The 27636-nt window shown below is 38.9% G+C and overlaps 5 protein-coding genes across 7 annotated transcripts; 4 read left to right on the plus strand and 1 right to left on the minus strand.

Annotated features, from left to right (window-relative positions):
• The first annotated feature begins 7124 nt into the window (after window positions 1-7124).
• On the plus strand, window positions 7125-8373 carry LOC135636844 (expansin-A9-like). Its single transcript, XM_065148933.1, has 2 exons — window positions 7125-7320; window positions 7527-8373. Exons 1-2 carry the CDS (start codon window positions 7188-7190, stop codon window positions 8132-8134), a joined length of 741 nt encoding a protein of 246 aa, XP_065005005.1. The 5' UTR covers window positions 7125-7187; the 3' UTR covers window positions 8135-8373.
• A 371-nt stretch (window positions 8374-8744) lies between these two features.
• Window positions 8745-14867, minus strand: LOC103982528 (probable mitochondrial-processing peptidase subunit beta, mitochondrial). 2 transcript variants are annotated; one of them, XM_065148932.1, is made up of 9 exons: window positions 14117-14867; window positions 12538-12702; window positions 12245-12382; window positions 11994-12145; window positions 11789-11897; window positions 10805-10903; window positions 9757-9822; window positions 9534-9651; window positions 8745-9157 (listed from the first exon to the last, which is right to left on the minus strand). In XM_065148932.1, exons 1-9 carry the CDS (start codon window positions 14765-14767, stop codon window positions 8913-8915), a joined length of 1743 nt encoding a protein of 580 aa, XP_065005004.1. In that variant the 5' UTR covers window positions 14768-14867; the 3' UTR covers window positions 8745-8912. The 2 variants fall into 2 exon arrangements, with proteins under 2 accessions (XP_065005004.1, XP_009397752.2); XM_009399477.3 differs by having other exon boundaries at window positions 8837-9163; window positions 9544-9651; window positions 14117-14865.
• Window positions 14868-14972: 105 nt separating this feature from the next.
• LOC135586187 (BAG family molecular chaperone regulator 8, chloroplastic-like) lies at window positions 14973-16934 on the plus strand. The gene is made up of 3 exons (XM_065148156.1): window positions 14973-14986; window positions 15062-15893; window positions 15985-16934. The coding sequence occupies exons 1-3, from the start codon at window positions 14973-14975 to the stop codon at window positions 16507-16509; spliced, it is 1371 nt and encodes a 456-aa protein (XP_065004228.1). The 3' UTR covers window positions 16510-16934.
• A 1759-nt stretch (window positions 16935-18693) lies between these two features.
• Window positions 18694-21814, plus strand: LOC135634958 (uncharacterized). Of its 2 annotated transcripts, none has more exons than XM_065145728.1 (5): window positions 18694-18895; window positions 19589-19662; window positions 19761-19840; window positions 20784-20935; window positions 21516-21814. In XM_065145728.1, exons 1-5 carry the CDS (start codon window positions 18796-18798, stop codon window positions 21590-21592), a joined length of 483 nt encoding a protein of 160 aa, XP_065001800.1. In that variant the 5' UTR covers window positions 18694-18795; the 3' UTR covers window positions 21593-21814. The 2 variants fall into 2 exon arrangements, with proteins under 2 accessions (XP_065001800.1, XP_065001801.1); XM_065145729.1 differs by having other exon boundaries at window positions 18695-18895; window positions 20784-20939.
• Window positions 21815-22333: 519 nt separating this feature from the next.
• LOC135635382 (uncharacterized) lies at window positions 22334-26325 on the plus strand. Its single transcript, XM_065146414.1, has 7 exons — window positions 22334-22703; window positions 22787-22881; window positions 24084-24201; window positions 24274-24392; window positions 24782-24971; window positions 25180-25323; window positions 25855-26325. Exons 1-7 carry the CDS (start codon window positions 22386-22388, stop codon window positions 26143-26145), a joined length of 1275 nt encoding a protein of 424 aa, XP_065002486.1. The 5' UTR covers window positions 22334-22385; the 3' UTR covers window positions 26146-26325.
• The last annotated feature ends 1311 nt before the right edge of the window (window positions 26326-27636 follow it).

Here is a 27636-nt window from a genome sequence, read left to right on the forward strand (position 1 = left end):
CAACCGCCCCAGTCAGGAGGTGCAACCGCCTGATCCCGGAATTTCGGGAATTGACAGATTTGAGCTCCAAATTTGAACTGGGTTGGGGCCTATAAATACCCCACCCATTCAGCACTGAAAGCACAGAACACACACTCGAAATCTTGCTGTCTTTCTGTGGTTCTTAGAGCTCAAAACTACTAGTTCTCCTCTTTCTGTTCTTCAAAGTTTGAGTTGTAAAGAGAGGAGAGAAAACTTCTGTAAGGGTTGTCTCCTAAGCCCGTCAAAAAGAGTGAATTTGTAAGAGGGTAGTTGGCCTTCGCCTATTGAAGGAAGGCCTCTAGTTGACGTCGGTGATCTCGTCGGTGGAGGAAGCCAAAAGTAGAGTAGGTCAAGATTGACCGAACCACTCTAAATCTCGGTTTACATTTCCTTTGAGCATTTTACCTTCACTGAAAACTTCTCAATAGCTTACTGCCCTCTGCGATTTTACGAACGAGTTTCAAGGTTCAGACGTAAATCTACGTTTAGACGTAAATCTGCGTTTAGACGTAAATCTGCGTTTAGACGTAAATCTGCTTTTTCGTATGATCATCATATTGCAGATTGCGTTTACGTTTTGAGCTTTACCATAACTGCACACTGCCTTTATACTCCTGTTTAAACTGCGTCTTATCTAAATCAAGTGATTTACGAATCATCATTTAGACGTAAATCAGTTTCTTCGTACGAACGTCGGATTTCAGTTTGCGCCGATATTCTGGTTTTCATCATAGCTGCAAACTGCCTGCATAGATTGACTTTAACCTTGCTTAGTATCAACTTTCATACAGAAGTTGTTTTTATCGTTTGAACGCAGCTTTCGATTTTAATCGCAGAAAGTTTTCCGCTGCACTAATTCACCCCCCCCCCCCCCCCCCCTCTTAGTGCTCTCGATCCTAATAATTGGTATCAGAGCCCGGTATTTCTCATTTCGGACTTACACCCGAGAGAAATGGCTCTTCATGGCTTTCAAGAGGGCTTTTCGATTTTTCGTCTACCGTTGTTTAACGGATTGGACTACACCTATTGGAAGACCCGAATGAGGATCTTTCTTATTTCTGTGGATGTTGAACTTTGGAATCTTGTCGAAAATGGTTTTTCGAAGTCTTCTCTTCCAATGATCGAATGGTCGGATTTAGAGAAGAAGCATTTTTCTTTAAACGTAAAGGCTATGAATGCCTTATTTTGCGCTTTGGACAAAAATGAGTTCAATCGGGTTTCTTTGTGCGAAACGACTTTCGATATTTGGCGCACTCTTGAAATCACGCACGAGGGAACTAGTAGAGTCAAAGACTCGAAAGTTAATATTTTACTACATGATTTCGAGCTTTTTCAAATGAAGCCAAGCGAAACCATTGGTGATATGTACACCCGTTTTACGGATGTCGTCAACGGTTTAAGAGCTCTTGGCAAATGTTTTTTGAATTCTGAACTTGTGAACAAGATTTTGCGTTCTCTTTTTAAGAAGTAGGATTCAAAAGTAACAGCTTTACAAGAAACAAAAGATTTAAATATTTTTCCACTTGAAGAACTAATTGGTTCATTGATCACATATAAAATGACGTGCAATGCACGTGAAGAACTTGAGAACCACCTTCCAAAGAACAGGAAGGATTTGGGACATAGAACATTTGAAGACCACTCGAGCATAAGCTCAAGTGATGATGAACTTAAACTACAAATGAAACAAAAATTAAAAAGTAAAAAGAACGGAACTACTTGCTTTGAACGCAAGAAGAAGAACAAAAATTGGGATGAATCGAGCTCCTCCGAAGACGAAGAGAAAATCAATAAAGGCGAGGTGGCAAACTACGCCTTTACGCCTTTCGACGCTAAGGTAATCAAAATGCCTTTAATTTACTTTGAAATTACATAATGCTTTTCATAATGCATTTTTATTTTTTATTTAATTTTCTTAAAAATTATATGTTTAATAATTTTATAATGAAAATACAAAAAATTAGGAATCATGCTTATCATTCTAGTAATTTTGAAAATAATCATGAAAATTACATGTTTATGATAAACAAAATAATTTTGATTAAAAATACCTTATGAAATCATGCTATATGTGGTTGAGAAGTAATAATGTGTATCATGTTGATTTCCATTGTTATTTCTCGATTTTGAGTATATGAAATCATGTTTAATTTGAAGTTATGATTAATGAGTATATATTTTTGAAATTATGACGATTCTTAATATTTATGGATTATCGATTTTCATGATAATAACAGTGGCTTTAAAAAAATTGATGTATGTTTTCATAAATGAAAAGGCATGTTAACATGAAATCGATCACTTAAAATGAAACACTTAAAAATGGGGAAAATATATTATCAATGAAATCATGAATCTATTTATGTTATAAATTTTGTGACCCATAAAAATGATTTTGATGATTTAAATTTGAAATGAGTTTTATCAAAATCATGATCTTGATTTTTCTCTTGAATGATTGTGACTTGTATTTCTTGTATTCATGATATGATTTTTATGCAATTCTTTGTATTCATGAAATATTTATCTCATCACCCAATTATTTCTTTTTCAATATTCCTCAAGTGATGATATGAATGCATGAGATATTCATGAATTTATTTTGATATATGTAAATGAGAAGCTTCGATCATGCATGGTAGGATACAATGTGACAAATTAATACCATGATGATTTGAAATATTTATGATTTGGAATGATGCATATGCTTTTGTATGATGTGTATCATGAATGTTTAAAATAAATAAATAAATAAATAAATATTTATATCATGTTAGATGGTTTTACATATTATGCATGATAAGCTATAGTGATGAGTGAAACAATGATTGAAATAATATGAATGATGATTTGGAATCATGCATATAATAATGAGTTTATATGTTTTGAAAATATGCATGTTTTAATTTGAAAATATAATGATGCACAAATGAGATTGATACTAACCTTTGTCATGATTTAAAAATTGATGTAAAGGGTTTTTCCCTTCTTTTTGACAATGATAAAAGGGGAGATAGCTAGCTTGCATAATTCAAGAAGAAAGCAAAAATTGCACTTCTCAAAAGAGAAGAAATTGCTATCTTGAACATCACCAAGAAGTGCTATCTTGCAAGTCTTAAGACACACAAATGCAATCATGCAAAATTTGTAATTTTGCACATTATTAAAATTTATGATGCTTTGGTGATTATGCATGTTCTAAAATGTTATAAGATTCACTAGCTTGCATGATGTAGAACTTAGCTATATTGAACATCACCAAGGAATGCTATCTTGCCTATCTCAAGAAGCAAAAAGTCAACTTGCACATTTAGCAAAACTTATATTTCAAGAAGCAAGAGTTGCTTTTTTGCTAGCTTGTATATGGTAAACTTGCTATCATACTACCATGATGATGAGCATACCTTATCTTCATGATTATATTTGAAAAACTATGGCAAAAATATGTCCGAATGATTAAACGTGTTAAAATTATTTTTCAGACTTTTTTTATTGAATGATCAAATCACTTGATTGTCATAATGATTTTACACAATTACTTGCCATGATTACATGTTGGAAATTATGTGCTTGAATACAAAAATTTCCATGATAATAAGCATGTTTTACCTTCATGATTGTAATTGAATATCTCTAGTAAAACCTTGTCCGAATGTATGAAAATGTCAAATTTCATTTTCAGATTTTCTTGATCCTAACAATTGGATTTTCTTGATACATTATCCTCTTCCGAACTTAACAGGCATATGTCATATCAAGTTTAATTCACATCATTGATTTTTGACATATGGAATCATCTAGCAAATGCACTTATCATGTGAAAAATATTTTTCGAGAAACATATTTGATGATTCCCTCTTATAAAAGGAAGATATTTTTACATACAAGGATTTGACTCACTTACATATCTTAATTCTTGCAAAAATGAAGTGTGCTTTAATATCTTATCGATTTGAACTTCACATATGACTTTCCTCCTTCATGTAAAAAGATAACAAATAAAAAGGAAGAAGCAATAAAAGCTATCTCCATGTCATGTTTTCCTCGAGATGTTTGCATAATTGGTATCCTATCACTCACTGTTGGAAAATGACATGAACCAACTTATGGCATCGCACTTATATTTAAAATTTGCTTATATCGTTCTCCTTGTTGTTGATGACAAAGGGGGAGAAATATATAAATTGATACTATGAGTGCCATATTTGAAGAATATGAATAGATGTTATGAATGCCATATTATGATGAGATATCAAAAGTAGCATTCATATGAATAGGTGCTATGAATGTCATATCATGTTAAGATATCAAGAACTTGAATCGCAATTTTACATGTTGATATCTTACCATTTGATGATAGTAAACTTGCATGATGATAACAATAGATATTATGTTTTTCATGCAATGAGTTAAACATATATCACAAACACTTGATTGTGGTACTTCTCCTTTTTGTTGATGACAAAGGGGGAGAAGTATGTTGATGACATGACATGTTGCTTGGATTTTTGAATCCAAGAGTTTCTATCAATATGGCATATTGATAGGGGGAGTTTGTTTAAACTTTGGGAGTTAAGGTTAACTCCGTTTATGATGACATGTTGCTTAGATTTTTGAATCTAAGAGTTTATATCAATATGGCATATTGATAGGGGGAGTTTGTTTAAACTCCGGGAGTTAAGTTTAACTCCGTCATCAAGTGGTTGTCATCATCAAAAAGGGGGAGATTGTTGAATCTCGTATTTTGATGATGAAACTACTTGATATATGTTTATAATTTAATTTGCGTTTTGAGTGACGCAGGATGCCTCGATCAGGATGAGACAATTAAAGCAGGAAAATCATGTTGGGCCGGAGGAACATGTCAGAAGATTGGACGTCGGGCCGGTTGATCGGTCGACGTATCGACAAAAGGCTTCGGGCTGTGGATTCGGGCATCGGGCCAAGGAGAGAGGATATTGCGCCAAGGACATCGGAGTTGCGGAGACAACTGGCCGATTGGGCAATAGGTTGCAAGAGAGGACGATGCGCCGAAGAATCGGACGAAGCATCGAGAGACCAATGACATGCCGGACAACGTGATTAATGCTTAGGATTAATTGTCTCGATCGAAGTTTTTGTTTTACATGTGCAGGATTAACTACGATGAAAGTAAGACATGCAGCAGGAGTTGCGCCGGAGTCATGACAATGATCACGTTGGGAGTTCGAGAGCTCGACGGAAGTTCGGACAGTCGTCGGAGGTTCTGCGGGAACAAATCCGAGAAGTCCATAAGCTTGCCAAAGGAGCTCGTCGGAACTTGCCAAGTGGATCGTCGCAAGTCCAGGAGTTTGCCGGAAGTCCGCAGGAGGATCACCGAGGGTTCGTCGAATGATCGACGGAAGTTCGCTGGAAACTCGTCGGAAGAAGCGATTGACGCACCGGAGCAAGCTGCAGAATATGTCTTAGGAAATAATCATAGTTAGCACATTGATTAAGTTAGAAATGGGAGGTGATCCCATTAGCTTAATCTTGGGGCAATTGGGCCCTTGAAAGAATCAAATTGGGTCGAATGGATTAACCCATTCTGACCCTAATTGTTGTGGGAGGTGCAACCGCCCAAGCCAGGAGGTAGCACCGCCCAAGCTATGTCTCCTAGTGAGACTGGGCGGTGCAACCGCCCCAGCCAAGAGGTGGCACCGCCCCGGGCTCAGTCTCCGAGCGAGACTGGGCGGCGCAACCTCTTCTGTCAAGAGGTAGCACCGCTAGAGCTCAAGTTTCGAGCTCTGTCAGGCGGTGCAACCGCCCCAGTCAGGAGGTGCAACCGCCTGATCCCGGAATTCCGGGAATTGACAGATTTGAGCTCCAAATTTGAACTGGGTTGGGGCCTATAAATACCCCACCCATTCAGCACTGAAAGCACAGAACACACACTCGAAATCTTGCTGTCTTTATGTGGTTCTTAGAGCTCAAAACTGCTAGTTCTCCTCTTTCTGTTCTTCAAAGTTTGAGTTGTAAAGAGAGGAGAGAAAACTTCTGTAAGGGTTGTCTCCTAAGCCCGTCAAAAGTAGTGAATCTGTAAGAGGGTGGTTGGCCTTCGCTTATTGAAGGAAGGCCTCTAGTTGACGTCGGTGACCTCGTCGGTGGAGGAAGCCAAAAGTGGAGTAGGTCAAGATTGACCGAACCACTCTAAATCTCGGTTTGCATTTCCTTTGAGCATTTTACCTTCACTGCAAACTTCTCAATAGCTTACTGCCCTCTGCGATTTTACGAACGAGTTTCAAGGTTCAGACGTAAATCTGCGTTTAGACGTAAATCTGCGTTTAGACGTAAATCTACTTTTTCGTATGATCATCATATTGCAGATTGCGTTTACGTTTTGAGCTTTACCATAACTGCACACTGCCTTTATACTCCTGCTTAAACTGCGTCTTATCTAAATCAAGTGATTTACGAATCAGCATTTAGACGTAAATCAGTTTCTTCGTACGAACGTCGGATTTCAGTTTGCGTCGATATTCTGGTTTTCATCATAGCTGCAAACTGCCTGCATGGATTGACTTTAACCTTGCTTAGTATCAACTTTCATACAGAAGTTGTTTTTATCGTTTGAACGCAGCTTTCGATTTTAATCGCAGAAAGTTTTCCGCTGCACTAATTCACCCCCCCCCCCCCCCCACCTCTTAGTGCTCTCGATCCTAACACCGATAACAGCCCATGAACGCCACACCCACATGATTTAAATTATTTTCATGTTTTAAATTACAAAAAAAATTGTTCATCAAATAAATCATATGTTTTGTACAAAGGCAAATGCATATGTAAAATCCCTTCAAACTTAATTTTCATTCCAATTTTGTTTTGGCACATATATATATATATATATATATATATATATAAGGTCTTAGAATATTGTACGGTGTATTTAAGATTGAAGGGCAAACATGTCATTTACAACTATGAGAGTACCGATATGTCAACAAAGAAGCATTGATTACACGTTGTTGCCGAAAATTCCTTGATGCATGTGATTACCTATTACAACCGTACTTATCATATCCGTTTCCTCCGCCTTCATCACCGGCCCAAATTGGGTGCGTGTATTGACTCGCCTCGATTGAGATTTCTCGTGTATAAATTGCTGCGTAGTGTGGGGGAGAAACCACGATCAGGGTGGATTTGTGGAGATGGCGATGACTGTGATCAGTGTGGTTGTCGTCGTGTCCTTTGCTCTCATGGCCATGGCAGTGATGGCACAGGGTCCATGGGACACTGCCGACGCCACTTTCTACGGCGACATATCCGGCAACGCGACCATGGGTGAGTTCAGCTGCCTCTCCCTCTTTCTACTACTGCTCCTTTGTCGTTGTCTTCCCCTCTCAGTCCAATGAGCAGGTCACAAGCGCTGCATGCACGCAGAGGAGATTTTGCTGCAGTTAAATCGTGTTCATGGGTAGAGAAAGAGAGAGAGAGAGAGAGAGAGAGAGAGAGAGAGAGATCTGACCATGTGTTTTGTACTGGTACAGGCGGAACTTGTGGGTATGACAATCTCTTCGAGCACGGATACGGGCTGTCGAACACGGCGCTGAGCACGGTGCTGTTCAACGATGGGGAAAAATGCGGTGCATGCTTCGAGTTGAAGTGCGCAGCGGGACCCGACAGGTGCAAGGAGGGGAGCACCATCGTGACGGCGACCAGCTTCTGCCCGCCGGCACCCGTCAGCCTGTGCAACCCGCCCCAGAAGCACTTCGACCTCTCCATGGCCATGTACATGAAGATCGCCAAGACAGCCTATTCGGGCAGCATCCCCGTGCAGTTCCGGCGAGTACCGTGCGTCAGGGAGGGCGACATCGGATTCGAGTTCAGGGGGAACCCCTTCTGGATCTCGGTGCTGGTGTACAACGTGGCCGGCTCCGGCGACGTGGCGAACCTGTCGATGAGGGGATCCAACACCACCTGGGTGCCGATGACGAGGTCGTGGGGACAGAGGTGGCAGCTCAGTTTCAGGCCAGAGATGGTGGGACAGAGCCTTTCGTTCAAGGTGACGACAGGCGACGGCAATACGGTGGAGTCGGTCGACGTCGCTCCAGCGAACTGGCAGTTCGGGCAGCGGTATACAGGCGGCCAATTCTGATAAGGAATTGGAGCAGAAAGCAAGGGAAACTATTAGTACATGCAATATAAGGAAGCCCCCTAACCATGCACGGGCTTCTTCACTGGCTTTTGAAGTCATATCTATTCCTGCACGCAGTTTAATATTTGCATTACCTTGCTTCAGTTTAAGAGCTCCCATCATGCATATTGTAATGAAAGCCACGGCTTTTAGTTTCAAAGAATTCACGCGAATTCTCTAAGTCACGTGAACTTCCCCTACTGTCATCATGCACACGGAGTCCCGAGTCGTCGATTCCAATGATTCACGGCGTTAGAGGAAACTGCCACAATGAGAACTGTCGTGAACCGAATGATTCACGGCGTTAGCGGAAACTGCCACAATGAGAACTGTCGTGAGAATAACAGGTTGTGTGTTCAGATCAGGTTAGATGCAGTCTCAGCATTGGATAGAATACATCTAACATAGTCCAAAAGAAATGGATAGAATAGTTCTGAGTAATAACAAAACTGGCCACGGATGCACAGGAAAATTGATTTCTCGATAGAGAATATCTTAATGGCTTAATCTATGCCTCGAGATTATTTTGGATACGGGAGGAATATGACCCACAAGAGTGCAACATTATAGCTTACTAAAGAATGAATGCTTGACTTTTGGTCAATTGATACAAATATAAACATCATTGTTCATCATAAGACGACAACCATCCTTTGCAAAACGTTAGGGCAACATAGTTGGACCAGATCTTATTAACAAAAAACAAATCGATACAAGCATCGGACGGGACGGTCATTATTTAACTTAAGTCGGAAAACATTACAGCACCATTTCTGTGGAAGAAAAGCAAAATCTTTTCAGCCATCTGAAACTTCCATGTAGTCATAATCGCTACCAGGATAGAAAGGGCCAAGGAAGATAACACTATGATGATTGGGAAAATATTGAAGGACCAGCGCACAGCTAATAGCGGAGCAAATATGTGTGGCGCCTGAACCAGTTGTAGTCTGGAAGGCCCTGGATTGGTCCCATGGCTGCAATTGCCACATCCTGCGAAGCCAAGGCGGCACCCAGTATAAGCTGACCCATTCTTTGTATGATAACGACGCACCAAGTGTCCACAAATACCAAAGGAAAATAGACCCGTCCTTTTTCATAACCTCATTTTGAAGTGTCATGAAAACATACAAGGCCAAACATGATTTAAGGTATACTTGAGAGTTGAGACTCTCCAATCAGCCTTATAATGAATTTATATCTTAAATATGTGAGACAGGTGATTACGTAACTTAACTTAAAGTGATGCCTCATGGTTATGCAAATTTGGACCCTTAGCTCCCTAAATTGCTTATTTCTATGAATCTCTGGCATGCTTATTGTGATTGTAATCATAAAGCATCTTTTAGTAAATGCAAAAAGTACGGCTTTACCTGATCAAATATGAAGCGATTAGCAACACGCTTAACAGTGCTTGCATCAACTGCATCTATCCTCGCAAAAAGTTCAGCAACTGGGATTCTACGGCCATATGTAAGTATCTGGAAACACAAAAAAAGTAAGAAGACATGAAGGAAAGAAATATAGAAACTTTGGAAGTAAAATGACTGAACAAACATGCTGCCAGAGAAAGGACGAATCATTACCTGACGACCGATGTCCTCAGCAACAGGGCTGGTACCATCAATGTGAAGTTGAAGAGAAGATTTGAGCTGTAAAAGATCATCAAACAGTTGCAGCTTATAACTTATTAAAACAATTCAACAAACAACATTCCTTGCATATATCACATTGGAGATATTCTTCAACAAAAATTTGGATGTTCCAGGATACATGATACTCTATTGCAACTTGACAATCAACCAAAACTTGTGAATAACTTATCATGAAGAAACATCCATGTGATTTGATCAAACACATTCGAATTATACTGTCCAGATGCTATTGTTTAGTGGTTTATCTACTCCACTTGAACAAAAGAACTCATTAATCTTCTTTGAGCCATTTAAAGAACCTTGCATCCATGTCTAATACTCAAAAGGCAAAGGTGTTTGGACCACAGGTCAAACCTTTTACATCTTAAGCAGCATATTTCTGTTAGTTCCTTCTCAGCACTCTAAATCCTGGAAATTTCCCTCCCAATACTTGCATTTAGATACAATAGGAATGGTAGCAGATGCCTCCCTTAGTTAACATTCATAAATGGCAATGACATGCAGGTGAGGCTGGCAACAAAGTTAACAAGCAGTGGCTTCAAAGTTGCCTTTATACTCGCAACTTGCTGCACGACAGATGCATTCCAAGAAAGATGTATTTCCTAGACAGAATAATGATCATGTCCCCATTTATTAAAGCAATTTGACCATCATATGCTTAATACATGATTTTTCAGTTACCTTAGACAATAACAATGAAATGTTCATGTCTCACAAAAGAGATATTGTTTATACTGTTTCATGGAATAATTTTGCCCACAAGAATTATATTAACTGCACTGATAAGCTGCAGCAAGCAATCTACATGCCACAAAAGATTCAATAATACAGCTTCATCTGAGGCATGTACTGTCCCAAGTTTCCTCACTGAGAGTATCTAACTGATTTATCATATTTGATATTTTACAGAAGAGTATCCTGAGTTTCGACAGTGTCATTGTACATTAACTGAGAAAGCATATCTGAATCACTTAATTACCTGATTTCGTGCACGGGTCACATCAGCTTCCGAAACCCTGTAGGACAGCTTGCTTATCTCAGACATAATTGCATAGGCCAAATCATCCAAGCAATCCGGCTGATCATGAAAAGTGAAGAAAATGTCAGCTGTCAAGTGAGATTTATCTGCCACGCAGAAGGCATGTTCCCTGTATTATAAGCTAATATACAACAGGATCCATATTCCATTTCATTGATGTAATCACCATTGAGCTAGCAATTAATACAAACATTATAATAGAGTCTAAGTATATACAAGCCAATAGCAGAGACTCATGAAAAAGACAGGGAAAACGTAATGGCATTAAAATATCATGCAGTATCTGTGAAAGAAAACAAAACCAAGGGAATTATGATTTCCAAAGTTTCATTCTGAAAGAGTGCTGCACACCAAAGGACAATTTTATACATATGTGTGTGCATTTGTACACACACAAAAATATATGTGGATATCCTTTAAATATGCTATTAATTTGTTTATTGTGTAATGTATCACAACATATTTCATGATGTCATGTGCAATGCTAATTGATCACCTCACTTAGCAAATGAAGCAAAACACAGCAAAGCTGAGTTAAATATCCTCATTGATCAGGTACTATGACAGTATTTGCAGTAGCTCCTAATCCATCAAAACCATTCATAAGCATAATTGCTATGTACCTTTAGAAATGTCAATATTCACAAGTTCTCTTCTTCAGATGAAAAGAACTCAAAATGTCAATAAATTCATAACCAATAGCTCTGAAGCAGTAAGTTTCTGCAAATAATCCTGTGCTATGATTTTCCCGAATCACTGAGAACAATAAAATTTATGACACTCTAATAGATTGGATTGAGTCCAAACCAAACAATAACAGGTGCTAAAAGATGTCCTCTCTTGAAACCAATCATATTTACTCAATAATCATTAAAAATCTCAATATTTCACATCTTTCAAGTACATAACAAAAAACTGACTAACCTTAGCAATTGCATAAACACCAAAGAGACCAGTGTCTTTGTAGTTTGTGTTAAAGGCCATCATGCTTTCAGCGATCTCATTGATGGCAATCCTCTGAGACAGCTCTGAACTGATTAAAGTTGAGGTACACAATCAATACAGGGCAAAACTTGGAAAGTTAAAACAATTTCTGTGTAAATATAAGATGTAACAATGAACAACTCACCCCATGTGCTTTCCACTGCCTGTATTCTTGTTCCAAAAACCTAGCATAGACTGCATTACCATTAAAGCAATAGAATCTGGATCTATCCAGGATGCTCCACTAAATGCAACCGCAAATTGTGCAAGTGGAATGTCATCATCTATTATCCTAACCTGGATACAAAAAACTTTAATTGGCAAGAAGACTCTTGTGCAAAGATAACATGTCTAAGAGAGAGTAAATGGACAAACATTAAAAATTCGCATTCCCACCTCAGAACCAGTAAAAATAGCTGGTTCCTTTGCAACCAACTGGGATGCTGTCGTAGGATCGTTTGACAGATTCGTGAACAGCTTTTTAACCTGGTCAACTATATCCTCGTGCTTAACAGCACCAGCAGCTGAGATGACCTAAACTATTATAAATATAAAACATTAGCCATTTGCTGCAATAATTAAAGTCGCACCAATCAAGACTGGATAGATCATCAAACAAGGAGGCACCTAAGTTAGTTATGTACAGAAAACAAGAATGATGACTTAATCTGGCCTAATAAAAAACATACCATTCTAGGGGCTGTATAATGTGTTGATATGTAATTCTTAAGATGCTCTTTAGTAATTGTCTTGATGTTCTGAGCAGGTCCTAGTATAGTTCTGCCAAGTGGAGTGTACTGGAAAGCAGTTGCATGCAGATGATCAAAAATAACTTCTTCAGTTTGTCCCTCCACCTACATGAGACAGAAAGAAATGATATTAAAATATTGCATGAACAAAAGGTCTATCCAGTAAAAGTCAACTATAGTATACTAAAGTTCTCCTGAAGTAAGTGCTTCACATGATGCCAAAAGCAAAAAAATCTAGGCAATCTATATTTCCATTAAATTACAACTTCATAACGCCATAAAAGAAATTATAACCTATGCGGAACTTAAATTCCAGTAAACAGTTTCAAAACCGGGCTATGAGATAATAAAAAAAAAACTGATCAAAGGGGTCCAAAGAAAGAAAAACAAAAAGAAAGAAACAAATGCCAGAAAGTTCTGCAAAACATGAATATTTCCCCAGTATTGAGAATGTGGCTAGTAACACATGCTAATTAAGTGTTACGGATCAAGGAAAATAAGTTATCTCACTGCTAACAAGGTGAAAGAAACACATAAATGGTTTATAGGTAGTATAATTTACACCATGTATACCAAATTTACATGGGAATGGTGTCTCACAAAGAAGACTCAATGTTAATTTAATATTCCTCAGTAAAATCAAATAGGGTTGCAAGGCAGAAGTAGCAAATCAACACAACAACTACAAAAAAAGGTCCGGAGCAACAAATGGTTACGCTCAGTCCACGGTCAGGAGATTTTAACTATGAGCCAAATGAACCAGCATCCTGCTACATCAGTTTTAACAACGGAAGATTTCTAGCCTATGTGATGGTAACATAATTAGCAAACTTATGCACAAGTGGCATAAAAACCTAATTAAATTAAGAGCCATAAAAGGTGATATAAGATCAATAAGAATCAAAATGCTTCATTTCTTTGTCAACTTCTATTAATGACAATAATAGCTATCAGAACCTCTCTCCACTTTTCTAAATCCATCTGTTGTACAAAACTTCACATGCCAGCCTGATAGGAATGATGATCCTGGTACCATGTGATTAGAAATACTTATAAGTACTGCTCTTTGATCGGCAGCCACTAGTCCAAGAGATTTTCAATTGTAAGTACTGTTTTTTTATAAGTTATCTAATGTCAAAGATAAGATTTTGCTGCCAACAAATTAACTCAAATTAGAACATGAGAAAAAAGAAATATAATAGAAATTATTGTTCTGCATCTGTTAACTAAATATAATCATATCTCCAACTTTAGAGAGATTTTAGCCACCATGAAAGACCAATCCATGCACTTGTCCTCCTTGCCTCCCCCGACTCCCAGTGCACTTCTTTTTTCGTTTTTCTCCAAGAGTTTCAATACAAGAAAAAATCTAATGGCAGTACTTAAAACAATAAATTGATTAAGCTAGAGACAGTAAACAACCAAAGTTAGCCTAAAATAAGAATTGTGAGTTATCGAAGTTGGTTGGATATTGACGTTTTAATACGATCAAAAGGAGGTGAATATTAGAAACTTATACCTCTTCCATCTCCCTGAGGATTACATCCCTCTCCCTCTCAATGCGCTTCTCATCAAAACACGAGTTCTGAAGTATGTCTGCAAGGATTTCCAGCGCTTTCGGCACATCCTTATCCAACACCTTGGCGTAGTAGGTGGTCTGCTCCCTCGATGTGTAAGCATTCAGATGCCCGCCCATGTTCTCAATCTCCTCCTCCAGCTGTCGCACTGTCCGCGATTCGGTGCCCTTGAAGATCATGTGCTCCAAGAAGTGCGCGGTCCCGTTGGTCTCATCGGTCTCGAAGCGGCTCCCGGCGTCGATCCACACGCCGACCGTGGCGGTGCGGGAGGCAAGAGTAGACTCGGTGGAGATGCGCAGCCCGTTGGGGAGGGTGGTGACGCGGGTCTCCGGTGCGGCCAGGATGGGGGTATGGTCGGCAAGGGTGGGGTGGGGGGAGGCGTAGCGGAGGAAGCGGGGGTCGGGGTCATCGAGGCGCTTGATCTTGGATCGGACGGCCTCGGCGAGGCGATCGTAGAGCATCAAGGGGGGTTTGGCCAGGGAGGGAGCATCGGCGGCGGGGTTTGCGAGGGCGGAAACTGCAGCGGTGGAGGCAAATCGGCCGGAGACGAGGAGGGGGCGGCGAGAGAGGGTGAGAAGCTTGCGCAGCGCCATTGCTAGGGATTGGATTTGGCGGAAGGGAGAAGGGGAGTGTGGAGAGGGAGGCGGGTCGAATCGTCAAACTACGTGAGGGAGGAAGAGGAATTAGGTCTGCACACATGACTCACCACGAACCCACATTTACACCAGGCATTAAACGTGGACCCCGCTATTATTAAAGTTTTGACGTGACGGGGTGCACGAGCTTGCCAGTGAGCATATGAAATTAGAGAGGTAACGGAACACGTACCCAACTGAATCACCCCGGAGGCTTGTCAAGGGTGATGTGGTTAGTTTAACACTCGATAGAGGAGGGACCCACCTGCCCCTGGCTGACTTCAAGCGTTGTCTGAAACCTGAAGGGGTTACATGTAACCCTTCTTGCGCACATGTGGACTTCCGTTCCTCGCCAACCCTTTCTCCTCTCCGCTACAGCCCTCTTCTCCGTCGGCTCTCCGTCCAGATGCCTTCGCACCACCACCGAGAAACTAATCGATGCTGCTGCTGCTGTTCAATCCACTCTTCACCACCACCCCATCTGACCACATCTGATCAACTCCTCCAAGCCCTGGCCAGCCACCTGCTCCTCCAATCCCAGAATCCTCCCACTCTCTCCGACGGTCACTGCCTTAAGCCCCAGCAACACCCACCACCACTGCATTCCTTCTTCCAAATTCATCAACTTGGTGATGATCATCTTCCTCCTGCTCCTCCTCATTATCATCGTCATGAACAGCAGCAGCAGCAGCAGTTCTATCAGCATCAAGCTCAACCACTTATCGAATCCCTCCTCCGCCGCATCGCCGCCCTCGAATCCTCTTTCCCCCATCTCTCCTCGCCCATTTCGTCTCCTTCTCCTCTTCCTTGTCATGGACGACAGCGACAAGAAAGACCTTTGACCCCATCACCGCCGTCTTCTTTTGCTTTGTCGCTTCGAGATTTGGCGGCGCGGAGAATCCAAGCCTCGTTCCGCCGTTTTCTTCTACGGAGATCCCAGACACTCCGCCACCTGAAGGACCTCGCCGCCATGAAATCATCAGTCGCCGCCTGTAGATCCGCGCTCTCCGACGAGACCCACGTCGATCCCAGATACCTCACCGAGAAAGCCATGGATCTTCTCCTTCGACTGGATGCCATCCAGGTGAGTTTGAGGAAAGCTAACTCCTCTCCTGGATTTCTCTTTGCTTGTTGCTTCGTTAATGGCATTTTTTGTGGGTTTTCTTGGCTTGCAGAGCGGCGACCCGATGGTTCGGGAAGGGAAGCGGTCGATCAGCAGAGAACTAGTCCGCATGTTGGATTTCATCGATAAGGTGGTAGTCAAAGGGCACCAGCTGTCTCTGGACGCGATCGAGATCACTGGGAATTGCGGAATCGAAAGAGATTCTGTGGAGGACATGACAAGAGAAATTGTAGGAACCGAGGAAGTTCCGAAGCTTGCCAAAAAAGTGAGCTTTTTGGAAGACGGGAAGAGACCAAGGTTCTCTCTTAGCGGCCTCCACCAGCTTGAGGAGGAACTCATCGATGCTGGCAATCAAACTGCTCCACCGGAGAGCTTGGGCGGGGAAATTACGAGCACCGAATCAAGCGATCATCTGGGACCAGAAAGGTTTCATGAGATCAGCAATGATGACAGGAGCTCGGAAAGTTCCATAGAGAATGGTGGCAAATATGTTAAGGGGAAGCATTTCCAGAATCAGAATGGAAAGTTAGGCCTCTCTGCTCCCTTGCCTCTGCAAATGGAGCTGCGGAAAACTTAATTCCATCTTTGGTAATGAATGCATCAATCTTGAAGTCAAGAGATTAGAACTGTTTGCTTCATCCATCTTTGGTCCTTTGCCTACTGGAAGTTCGAGTATGGAGAAGAGCTGCTTCTGCTTGGTATGTTTGTTCCTTCTTCTTGTGCTATGGTATTGTCTTCTAAGAATTGTTAGAAGTGTGAAGATTAGCATGCTTCTAATTATCTGATATCTTTGTTCCTTATTTGCTTCTATTCTCAGATCCATAATGGCTACTGTTTAGTTAGTGTGACAATGCTTCTGTTCAGTTTGGTCCATTTATACTTGATTGCTTCTTGTGATATTTCAAGATATCATTGGTGATGTCGCATTAGAATGATTAAACATTAGATAACCAAATTATTGGGAATTAAGTCAACATAGACACTGGATATCTGATGATTTAAAGAATCTGAATTTTTATAACTCAGGACTGACTAGAGTTAAAATTTTGATTGACATCTTCAAGTACAAAACTGCCATAATTATCAATGTTCCGTGTTGAACAAATGAAGGAAAAGAAGTTCTAGCAAGAACTTGGGAAAGCATCAGTCAGTGAGTGAAGATTCAAAATACTAGATGGAGCTGTGAAATTGTTGGAAATGACACTGTGCCATCTTTAGTGTCTGGAATCAAATGAAACTACCAATTTCTTTTGTTCTGAAATGTTTTGCAGCTATGAGAAGCAAAGTAATGCTGTGAAAGATTTAAATGCCACATGAATCATATCAGAGCATTAAAGTGAAACAAGTCCATCTTCAGGAATGTGAGAAAGACCAAGCACACTATGGTAAGAACAAGAGCATCTCCAGTTCTGACAGATAAATAATTACTTGTGATCCCAATAGTTTCCAAACTTGTTGGTAATAGGAGGGAAAAATCATTGTCCAACACTACTGTTTAAGCTACATGTTCCAAATCTGATACTGTAATATGCACTTATGAAGTGCCCAAAGGTATCTGAGGAAAAATTTTGCTACCATTTCTCACACCTGCCCAAGTTTGAATATTAGGCTCAAGTGTGCAGGCCAAAACCCTACTGAAGCAGCATTTCCAAAAGCTTCTCTTCACGTTATCTGAACAGGAAATCATTTGTAGATTTCTCTATTACCTGCTAACTTTTGTAGATTTCTTAGTATTCTAATCAGAAAGGAATAACTTTGAGAAATATTGTAAAACATTAGTAATTCAGTAATGTATGGAAACACCCCTTTTTATGCTGAGTCCCACATTTTGCATTGGTTAATGTCATCTTGCATTACCACATGGTATGCTAAGTTGGAACCAAGTCTTTCCTTCATTTTAACCATCAGGATATTTTATTTTAGATGTAGCACATCAAGATCAAACCAGCCCAGCATATATGAGACTACCTTGAGGCCAAGTCATTTATCTCCCATCTCCCTTTTGTTACAGGTTTCTACATGGTGGGAAACAATTACAGGCAAAAATGGTAAAAGAAATTTGCCTATAGGTTTCTGATTGTGTTGGAGAAGAAATGGAACAAATGATGACATTGTGAGAAGGCAAGACAATAAAAACAGTCTTAAGCAAAAGAAAAATTAGCTGCACATTTGAATATACTGTGAATTAAGACAAATATAAAGCAAGAAAAACATGGCCTCTTAATTTAGAGGACAAATAAAGAACCAGAAGAAAATGAGAATTAAAAGGTAAATTGACCAATAAACTCAAAATAAGAAGAAAAGCTAATCTGCATGCTTCAAAAGGGAATCCGATGCTGGCTTCAGTATGTGTAAGTTGTATGTATGTATGTATGTTTTAAATTAAAATATATAAAGATATAAAATACTTAAAATACATATTTTTATATTCTTATAATTATAATGAGTTTTCAAAGGTTATCAACATCATTTAGAGTTTTACTTAAGATTCAATTGATTGTTAATTGATGAAAATTAACCACAATGATAAATACACAATATCTTAGATTTTGTAAGAATATATATTAAACTCAAATTTAGAGAAAAAAATAATATTTTGGAGGGATATACACACACAAATAAATAAATAAATAAATAAATATAATTGAGAGCCGGCCCATGAATTTTGGAGGATGGGCCGGCCAATGAATAAATATACCTTCCATCAATTTTGGCGGATGGGCCGGCCCATGAATACTTGATGTCTTCTTCTCCCTCTCCCTTCTCTCTCTCTTCCCACGGGTTCTACTGCGAGGGGTTGAGGCCTTTGCTAATCCCTCTGACGCGTGGTAACTGTAGAGGGAAACGGAAGCAAGCGATATTGATGGAAGGGATAGCCTCGATCGCTCTGCTGCCCTGCGGTTCCATCTCCGGCCATTTCATCCGCTTGCCCGATTCCGTCTGCTACGGCCTCCATGGAATCGGTTGGTGAAATCGTATCCCCGTTCCGCTGCGTAAACCCCACCCTCTCATTTCTTCCTGCTGCATTTAACATCATTTTTCCTCCGCTGCCAAGTTCTTGTTTCGAAGTATTATGTTTTGGGACTGATTACTTAGAAATGCGTTCTTTTGAAGAACATTAAAGGCGAAGAAAAAGAAAGAAACATAAATATTACATTTTTTTTGGAGTGAATTCATAGCATGAAATCATAATAAGGTGAACCCAACGTCACTCTCATCGCAAATAAAAGGTCATACCTTTCCATTTCATCCAAAGAAACAGCGCCTCGTGAAAATTCAGCACTTACGAGCAATTTGAATATCGTTCTATTGCCAAGTTTGAGTTTTGACCACATTGATTTTGGGTTTATGATTAGTATGAGGTTGATGAAGTGAAAAATGAGCACATGAAACCTTTATATTCGGGTTAATTCCCAAAAAAAGCCCCTAAGGTTGGGAACTTCTTGCACAGTAACCCAACTTTAAAAATTTCCCAGATAGCAACCCTGGCCATGTAATTTAGTATGCAAACCTTTTTTCCAGAATTCGCCCTACATATGCTGCGTAAGTTATGCTCAACCAATTGTCATTTAGTATGTGAAATGTCTCTTGTATGAGAACTAGTCAGCTTAATAATAATGATCTGAAATTTAATTTGTGCTATTTCTGCTGTTTAGAATTGTCATGCGAGAGAGAGTGCAGCAGAGGTGAAGATTATCGCTTGATTAAGCTCTCAATAATTGACTATGCTGTGAGATCAGATGCTTCTCTTTCCATACCTTGCGACTGTAGATATTCTTTATTGCGTGGAATTTCTATAATGTTCTTTCCTCATGGTACACACAACAGAGCAGGAAAGAAAAAGTGATTGTAGTGGAGTGCAGGGGACATGATTGTGCTCGCTTCCAAAATGTTGATCATGCCCATGGGTAAGTGGTTGTGGTAGAGTTCTGACTTGTTTTTTATGTATACATGCATAAATATACATTTAACAGCTTAATCCCTTATTTTGCAGTAGTTTAAGAACTGAACTGGTTTATTCCATATTCTAAACTTATAGAGATGTTTGTCTTCTGCTACACCAGTCTATGTACATTATGTACCTCCTACCTCCTTAACGAGGTTAGAGGTGTGTATGGTGTGGCCTTCCTATCTTCTGGCTTCTTTTAACTAAACTTAATTAGAGACCCATTTAGTTTTATTGATTGTGTTTTGCCTATGGAAGAGTTTTTTAGATGTCCATTGATTGCCTAATTCTGCCATGAGTATGCTTTGGCACCATCATTAGGGGGTTGGCATCCAAATGTCTTGCTGAATCTTCTCTGATTGTCTTCTTGGTTTTAAGTTATACTTTTCTAACTGACCATATGTTGATGGTATAGGACTTGGATGGACAATCGGAATTTTATATCATGTGAATAGAACTTCCTCACTTGTAATTCCACTGTTTTATCCTCTTTCGAAGAAGACAAATAAGCAAGATTGAATATATGTATTAGCAAAAGTGATCTGTGAAATATTTTATCCTCCGTGACAGGCAGATAGGTGCTTTAAATTTCAAGAATTCTTTCGTTACAATACATGATAGAAAAACTATGTAATTAAAAGGGCACTTCTTGTTGTGCTTTTCTGACTAAATATACCATATAATGAAGCTTTTTTGTTTCAAATCCTTATGAGCAGCCTTCGTGACCAATTTTTGTGCAGCCAACATGAATCCCTTTTTCACAATGTTGAAATACTATTTCTTTGATATTTTTTCCTATTAATTGGGATGCTATATATAAAAATTAGTAAAAACAGAAAGATGTCTTTGTGATACATATTCTTGAAATTTTATAATAATGAGTTCATGATACATCACTGCTGCAGGTGGGAAAATGATGTTGTTGATATGATAGAGCAGAAGCATGGTAAACAAAAGATATCAGTGTCTTTCGAGTGTGAAACACTTAAGTCAGACAATGCTGCTGAAGAGCACCTCAAGAGCTACATGCCCAATTTAGTTGGACTTGGTGCTGTTGGTAGGTAATATGACTTGAATACTTGCTAGAATAATATTAAAACTTGAACTTGCAAGTTGCAACAACACTAAATATAATTTTTTTGTTTTCTGGAAAATAAATTGTAAAGTTGTTGAACCGAAATGGTATTGCAGGGAAAGTTAACTGCTAGAAACTGAATTCACCTAATTGCTAAAGTTCATATCTACTTTCTTTCCACACAACTTTTTGCCCATTTTCCAGTTATATGCATGGGAGTCCAATCCAAGTCTACCATTTTGGTAGCACCGACTTTTCCTTCCTACCAAAAATTAGTAGGAACTACAAGATGCTCTACTAGTTTTTTTTTTCATCCTTTTTTTATCACCAAAAATTGTTTTTTTTAATTCCAACTTTGAATTGAAGTACAGGAATATGTTATTGTATTTCTAAGTTTACTCATTTTCATCAGTTATGCACAGTCTTTACAATCTGAAGAGTCAAGTCACTGTCGCCTTCCTTTCTAACAAGATGTGCAATTAAGTGATGAAGATGATTTTGTAGTAGATATATGTACTTCTATTACCTACCTTCTTCTTACAATGTGGTGATCAAATTGCAGTTAACGTTGGTCGGATGAGCATTTCTGGCCTTGATTTCAAAGGGGATAAAGAATCCAGTGAGTGTGATGATGAATGATAGGCATGTTATACAGATGCATGCAACCTGGTGGATGTAACAAGAGCATGTTGAACTTTGAGGAGCTGGTACTGTTGGTGTTGCTGATATTTCTCTTGTCGAAACATCAAATCTAGCATTTTATTTTGTTGTTCAACCCTCAAATTTTGCTTCGTTTTCTTGCCATTATGTGTTGCAGCAGATGTTCACAGATTGGATCTAATTGCAGATTTCTTAGTTTTAGATTTGAGCATCAGATTCCTTCAAATCATAAAGTTACTAATGTGACATACTTTAGTAAGTTTGCCTTCAAGTTATGAAGCTTGCTATTGGCAATCTCATGTTATTGGTAATTATCTAAAAACTATATAATATAATTTTATTAAATATAATTTCTTAATTATCAATCACATCTTTATATTTTATGATCTCTTATTTCGTGCATTGATGTTCAAACTTTAGTTGTATCGTCTCGTGATGTTATTCGTTGTTCGACAAAGAGGAAAATATCGTTAGACATCGAAATATTTTTAAGATGTTAAAAAAAATTAAAATAAGATTATAAGTAGTAAAAAAATAATAAAAGATTATTGGTCCAAGTTTGGGGATATATATGTCATAGAAAGAATAATAAATATGTGATGGCCCTAAATTTTTGAACGAAGGTTATCTTTAGATCTTGACCGTCCATTGGATGATTTTGATCATGATGCTCTCGTGTGGAGATCGCTATGCGTCGATCGTAAAGGATAAGAAGATGATAAAGGCTGTTTTAAGCTTTTGAGGGCGCGCCTTGGCCGCGAACACTCCCAAGATGACCCCGACCATGGCGGAAACCCTAATTCCCAACTGCACTCGGGGAATTCCATCAAATTTCTCGAGATTGAGACCCATTTCTGCTACAAGGCGACAACTTCCGTCTTTCATTTGTTACAGTCTCGAATTCTGCGACCTAAAGGGAAGATTTGACTACCCGATTGGATCATTTCGAGCCCGGAAATGGGTGACGCGTGCGGCGGCGACGTCTTCTTCCATGGTCGAGGACGCGAAAGAGGATGACGAGCCCATGAGCATCGGTAACTTGCGTCGTTTCATCGATCTCAACGTTGGGAAGTGGAACGGATCCTTCTACGTGAGTAGAATGATTGCTTTGCCCTCCTACTTCTTGAACGTTTCGGTTGTTGGTTGATGCGTTTCGGAGCTCCTCGCATGCAGCAATTCGATGGTCATGGAAACCTACTGCAAACTGTGAGTACGAAGCTCTCAGCGAGTTCCTATGGGGAGGATGAACTGATCAGTCTCATTCAAACGTGAGCTCCCTTGCCTTTAAAGTTAACTTCTTTCTGACGAATTTGTTGGTCTTGGACCTAAAGAATATAAATTTCTTTGGAAATGTTTATTTCTTTGTAAGAATTGTTTGTCTTGTGAATGAATGGTTTTATTGGCAAAGTTGTTACCTCTTGATTGATACTGAGAGTTATTGCATGCTCCTCTTGTTGAGAATGCTCTTAATGTTCATGGGAGGAGTTCATGATCTTGCATTTCACTTTTATTGATTATTGTAAGGTCTGTTCAGAAAGACATACTAAGTTGATTGTGCAGCGTCAGATAATTTTGAGAGTCAGGCTCCTTAAATCTTAAACAAGTTGAATTTTTCTTGGGCATATGCTTTCTAGGAGCCTCTAAGTATATGCAATCTTGTCAATTAGCTTTTTAAGTGAATCACAAAATATACTCGTGATAAATAGAACTGTGTACAAGAAGTATTAAGGAAAATGTGGTTGTTCTCTAAGCTAGAGACTGGGAGCTGACCAGGGCCTCTTTTTTTCAAGTAACAACCTCCACCACCAAGGTTCTCAAGAAAATAATGATCTGCTAAGGTTAGGAGAAGAGGGGCTGGGACTGATCCTAGCTGGCACCTCTCCAATGCTTAAGTCAAGATGGAATTCAAGTAAATGTTTAGCTGCTAAAGTAAGGAGTTGCTTTGCTTTGTTGAAATCAATTCATTTATATATGGTTTTTACTGACTATGTGTCAAGGCTTAGGATGTGACCCTTGTCCGGATGAAAGCAACAAGTTGACATGTGTCTGGATGAAAGCCATGATAGGAAGATCCTATTGTGGTTTTTGTCAGGTGTGGGTTGCCAAGTATCACACAGAGGGTAGATCCAAAAAGGGACCCATCGTGTGCCCTAATCAAGAAGTGTATCAGTTCTTTTACTGGTTTTATTGAAAATAATCCTAATATTCCAGCACTGTTGATCAATCTCTTTTGAGATCCTAAGTCTGTTGGTTTACCAATCAGTACATTCTGCCCTTTTTTTTCCTTTTAGCAACTTGAACCAAAGCACTTGATATCTTTACTTTTTGGTGCACATCTGAAGCCAATATGTATGCATTGTTTTGGTGTATCTTAATTTTCCACTGAGATTTTTTTAGTCAAGTTAAATTTTCATGTGCATGTGATGATATTAGTTTAGTGGCACTAAGTTGCACTGTATTCTGTTTCCAGGCTGTACATAAAGCAGCCTTCTTCCAGCACATCAATTGCAGGATATGATGATGAACCTGAATGGGCGGAGTATAAGATCAAAGAGACAAATATGTTTACCGTCGACAAGTATCAACAGGTGCTATTTTATTATTTAGATGGAGTTTGCCTCTTAATAGCAGGTGAAGTAATAATATTAGTGAATTTGCAGATTGGATTCTTCCCAAGAGAGAAAGCATTTTCTCTTAGGTACCAAACTGCTGGTATGCTGGAAACTGTTCTAAGAGCAGGTGTGCTTGGAGAAGATGACACTGGTGAAGAATCTCCCAAGTAATTTCCTCTTGTACAGAAGTTTTGCTCTCTTAGACTAGATTTTGCAATTTGAGGTTTCATGTCAATTGAATCTTCTCTTTTGTATGTGGATGTTTGCATGGTAAACACTCTAGCAAGCATCGTCTAAATCAAAACTCTTTAATTTGTTAACTTTGGGTACTTGAATTTCTCTATATGATAACACTGGTTTCTTTTTTTCATAAGAAACGACAGATTTATCTCTGAACAAGGCGATAAGAATCGCATGGCAGTGATATTCTAAACTAACACACGAACTCCATTCTCAATTATATTGGCATAGAGTTTATAGTCTCAAAGGTCTTCTTCAGCCGCTAGTGCATGATGGGACTGGAAGATCTTGATGGTCATATCTTTCATGTTTGCAGAAACTTGAAGATTCCTTCAAAATGGCCTTCTGTTGTCTGTGAAAATTGTCTATATTCTCTGGAGAAAGATATGCGAACAAGAGCTTTCCACATAATGGATCCAAAGGGCATTCTTGAAATGCTTGTTATTTTTATTGAAGAACAAGGAAATGAGATGCCTGCTTTTTCAACTTGGAATTCAGAGATCAGTGTATGCCGCCACCTTTTTGCTAAAAAAATTACCATTACATCTTGTGACAATTATAATGCTTATATCACTAAACATTTATGTTGTATGTTTAGTTCGTAGCAACAGTGGACAGCATTGAGAATGAAACTATCTTGAACAACATTGTTTGATACATCATTCCAGTGGGTTATCTCCCTTTTATCTAGATTTTTAACATGATAACTTACAGGACTTACCAGATCGAATAGCTCCATGGCTTGGTCGATGGAAAGGTCATTCTATGACAAAACGTAGTGGTGTATATGGAGCAACGATTGCAAAGGCAGATACGGTAGTGTTGCTTGAAATGGATGATAAAGGTCGTTTAATTCAGGTGCGCTACTCTGAATGTCAACTATTGCATCCTACAAAATTGTAAATGTTGGATGCTATTTCCTGTCATATTTAGGTAGACATGTACATACTCGATAAGAGGAAGCACAACATAGTGTTTGAGCTCTAATTTTCTTTTCTGATGTTTCAGCAAGAGCATTCTTTAACACCATATCATAGTTACCTTTAGATTTTACCAGTTATCATATCATCTATGAGCCTTGCTCATGTTTCCTAAGAATGCTGTATATCCCTCAAAACTGACTCAACTTTGGTGAAATTTAATCAAGATTCAGACTGCGGAATATGTCAGCCTGTCTAATGATATTCTACTTTTTGTAAAATGAGTACATAATTTCTTGTTTGTTGCAAATTACAAACTTCCTCTGTATGTAAGATGCATATCAAGTGTTACATTTGTGACAATTTGCGTCATCAAATACAAAGATGGGATGTGTTTCGAATGTGCTATTGTTATTAGATAATGAAGATAGTTCCCTTCGGTGGATACTAACTGATCTAGTTCCTCCAGGACATAACTTCGACAAACAATGAGAGTAACACTACCACAAACGTGCGTTGGACAGGCACGATGAGCAACAACTTGGTGACCTTTGATGGAGGCTTCCAGCTGACCTTATTACCTGGAGGAATGTATATGGGATGCCCATGTGACATTGGGAAGAATGTAGCCCAATCACAATCATTCCATCTCGAATTCTGTTGGATGGAATCACCGGAGAAGCGGCAGAAGCTCGTGCGCACTTTCGATATGGAAGGCCTTGTAGTGTCATCTACTTATTTCTACGAGATCAAAGTCTAAGGTCAACATGCATGGACCATGCTGCAGCTTATCCTTGGTTACACTAGATAGATTCCAGTTAAAATAGAACACTTAGGCTTCATTCAAGTCCTTGTAATCTATCTTGCTCTTCAGCAAAACGTCCCAGTATAGCTTGTAACTGATATTTGATGATCTATTGCAATTTTGCCTTTTACTCTCTCTAATGTGTATCCTAAACCATACGTTTTTACATTTGTAAGTGGATGAGGGGGTTTTTCATAGATCTTCTGGCTTGAAATACAAAGCTTGTAAGAATATTTGACAAAATCTACAAAAGGTGTTTGGTTGTTTTCATCTCTCAGTGTTATGTCCCAAGATTTCTATTGTTAGATATTTATGCAAAGAATATTACTACCAAGAGTGTTTGCAAGACTTATTCTATTCACCCAAAAAATATATTAACCTACCAAATTGTTAGTATGCAGCTTTGTATTGTGATGGCAATCTAGAGGAATTCATCATGACCTATTCAAGCTGATCTAATGCGTCACATACTGAGCCAAACACTTTATTCCTATTTATTAAGTCTGAACCCAGTGGAATTCTTCCTATGTATTAAGTCTGAATTCTTCCTATGTATTAAGTCTGAACCCAGTGGAATTCTCAAACGATTGTCGCAAAATATCAAAATTTATACCTGAATTAACAATCTTTATAAAAAGGGTGGGGGAAATGTATGTGTGTATGTATAGATAAATTTACTGAACTTAGTTTTAGAGATTAAAAAAAAAAAAAAAAACTAACCACCAAATGATGTGTATACACACCTTTTCTTCATAATATTCAGAAGGCAAGTTTATGTAAAGAAGCATTTGGATTCCCAAAATGAGAGATCAATTAGCTTAGACAAGAGATAGCTTTGATTGTTTATGTCCTACCAATAAATATCAAAATCATCTCTGAAACCATTGGACTTGAGGTGTGATCAACTTCAAAGAAAGTTGGCTACAGTTTTGCTGAGCATAACTTGATCTCTTTGCCATTAGTCATCCAATTTGTTGGTATGCTTATTGAACTCAAGAGTAGCATGTACAGAGTCATTCTCATGTCCAATACAATCTCCAATTTGTTTCCACAATAACTGCAACCTAATCAAGTCTTTGTAGGTTGACTCTCAAAAAGTTGCTCCCTTTCTGTCCAATTAAATCAAAAGATTAATATTCTTCAATCAAAAAGAATCATACTGAGCTTGTTGCATACAAATCCATATTAATTTTGTCCTTTGCCTTTTGAATGGTCTTCAGCAATACATGGCCGACCACATACCACTTCAGATAATAACTTGTCTTGAGTGTGCTCTGTTTAATTCAATGTAATTTTATTTCTTAGAATCAGCTTCTTGTTTGCTTATATCACTCCTAGAACATGTTTCTTTCAAGTCACTATAATCCCAAGGATTTGTGTGGACTTTGATGGTCTTTTGCATGGATTTCTTGTGAATATATATGTTGCAATTTACATGTTGAGGTT

The sequence above is a fragment of the Musa acuminata genome, chromosome BXJ3-4 (assembly GCF_036884655.1).
Source record: "Musa acuminata AAA Group cultivar baxijiao chromosome BXJ3-4, Cavendish_Baxijiao_AAA, whole genome shotgun sequence".
NCBI lineage: Eukaryota > Viridiplantae > Streptophyta > Magnoliopsida > Zingiberales > Musaceae > Musa > Musa acuminata.

Bases quoted from the DNA above. Each gene is read 5' to 3' on its own strand.
- LOC135635382 (XM_065146414.1), top strand. From the start codon at position 22,386: ATGACCCCGACCATGGCGGAAACCCTAATTCCCAACTGCACTCGGGGA. The intron at 24,393-24,781 runs GTAATTTCCTCT...TCATGTTTGCAG, and splicing joins ACTGGTGAAGAATCTCCCAA to AAACTTGAAGATTCCTTCAA. The intron at 24,972-25,179 runs GTATGCCGCCAC...GATAACTTACAG, and splicing joins CTTGGAATTCAGAGATCAGT to GACTTACCAGATCGAATAGC.
- LOC135636844 (XM_065148933.1), top strand. From the start codon at position 7,188: ATGGCGATGACTGTGATCAGTGTGGTTGTCGTCGTGTCCTTTGCTCTC. The intron at 7,321-7,526 runs GTGAGTTCAGCT...GTACTGGTACAG, and splicing joins ATCCGGCAACGCGACCATGG to GCGGAACTTGTGGGTATGAC.
- LOC135634958 (XM_065145728.1), top strand. From the start codon at position 18,796: ATGGAAGGGATAGCCTCGATCGCTCTGCTGCCCTGCGGTTCCATCTCC. The intron at 19,663-19,760 runs GTGAGATCAGAT...TACACACAACAG, and splicing joins TCTCAATAATTGACTATGCT to AGCAGGAAAGAAAAAGTGAT. The intron at 19,841-20,783 runs GTAAGTGGTTGT...TCACTGCTGCAG, and splicing joins AATGTTGATCATGCCCATGG to GTGGGAAAATGATGTTGTTG.
- LOC103982528 (XM_065148932.1), bottom strand. From the start codon at position 14,767: ATGGCGCTGCGCAAGCTTCTCACCCTCTCTCGCCGCCCCCTCCTCGTC. The intron at 9,823-10,804 runs GTAATTAAGTGA...GATCTTTTACAG, and splicing joins TGACCCGTGCACGAAATCAG to CTCAAATCTTCTCTTCAACT. The intron at 9,158-9,533 runs ACTTTTTGCATT...TCGCAGGATGTG, and splicing joins ATTTGATCAGGTAAAGCCGT to GCAATTGCAGCCATGGGACC.
- LOC135586187 (XM_065148156.1), top strand. The intron at 15,894-15,984 runs GTGAGTTTGAGG...CTTGGCTTGCAG, and splicing joins TTCGACTGGATGCCATCCAG to AGCGGCGACCCGATGGTTCG.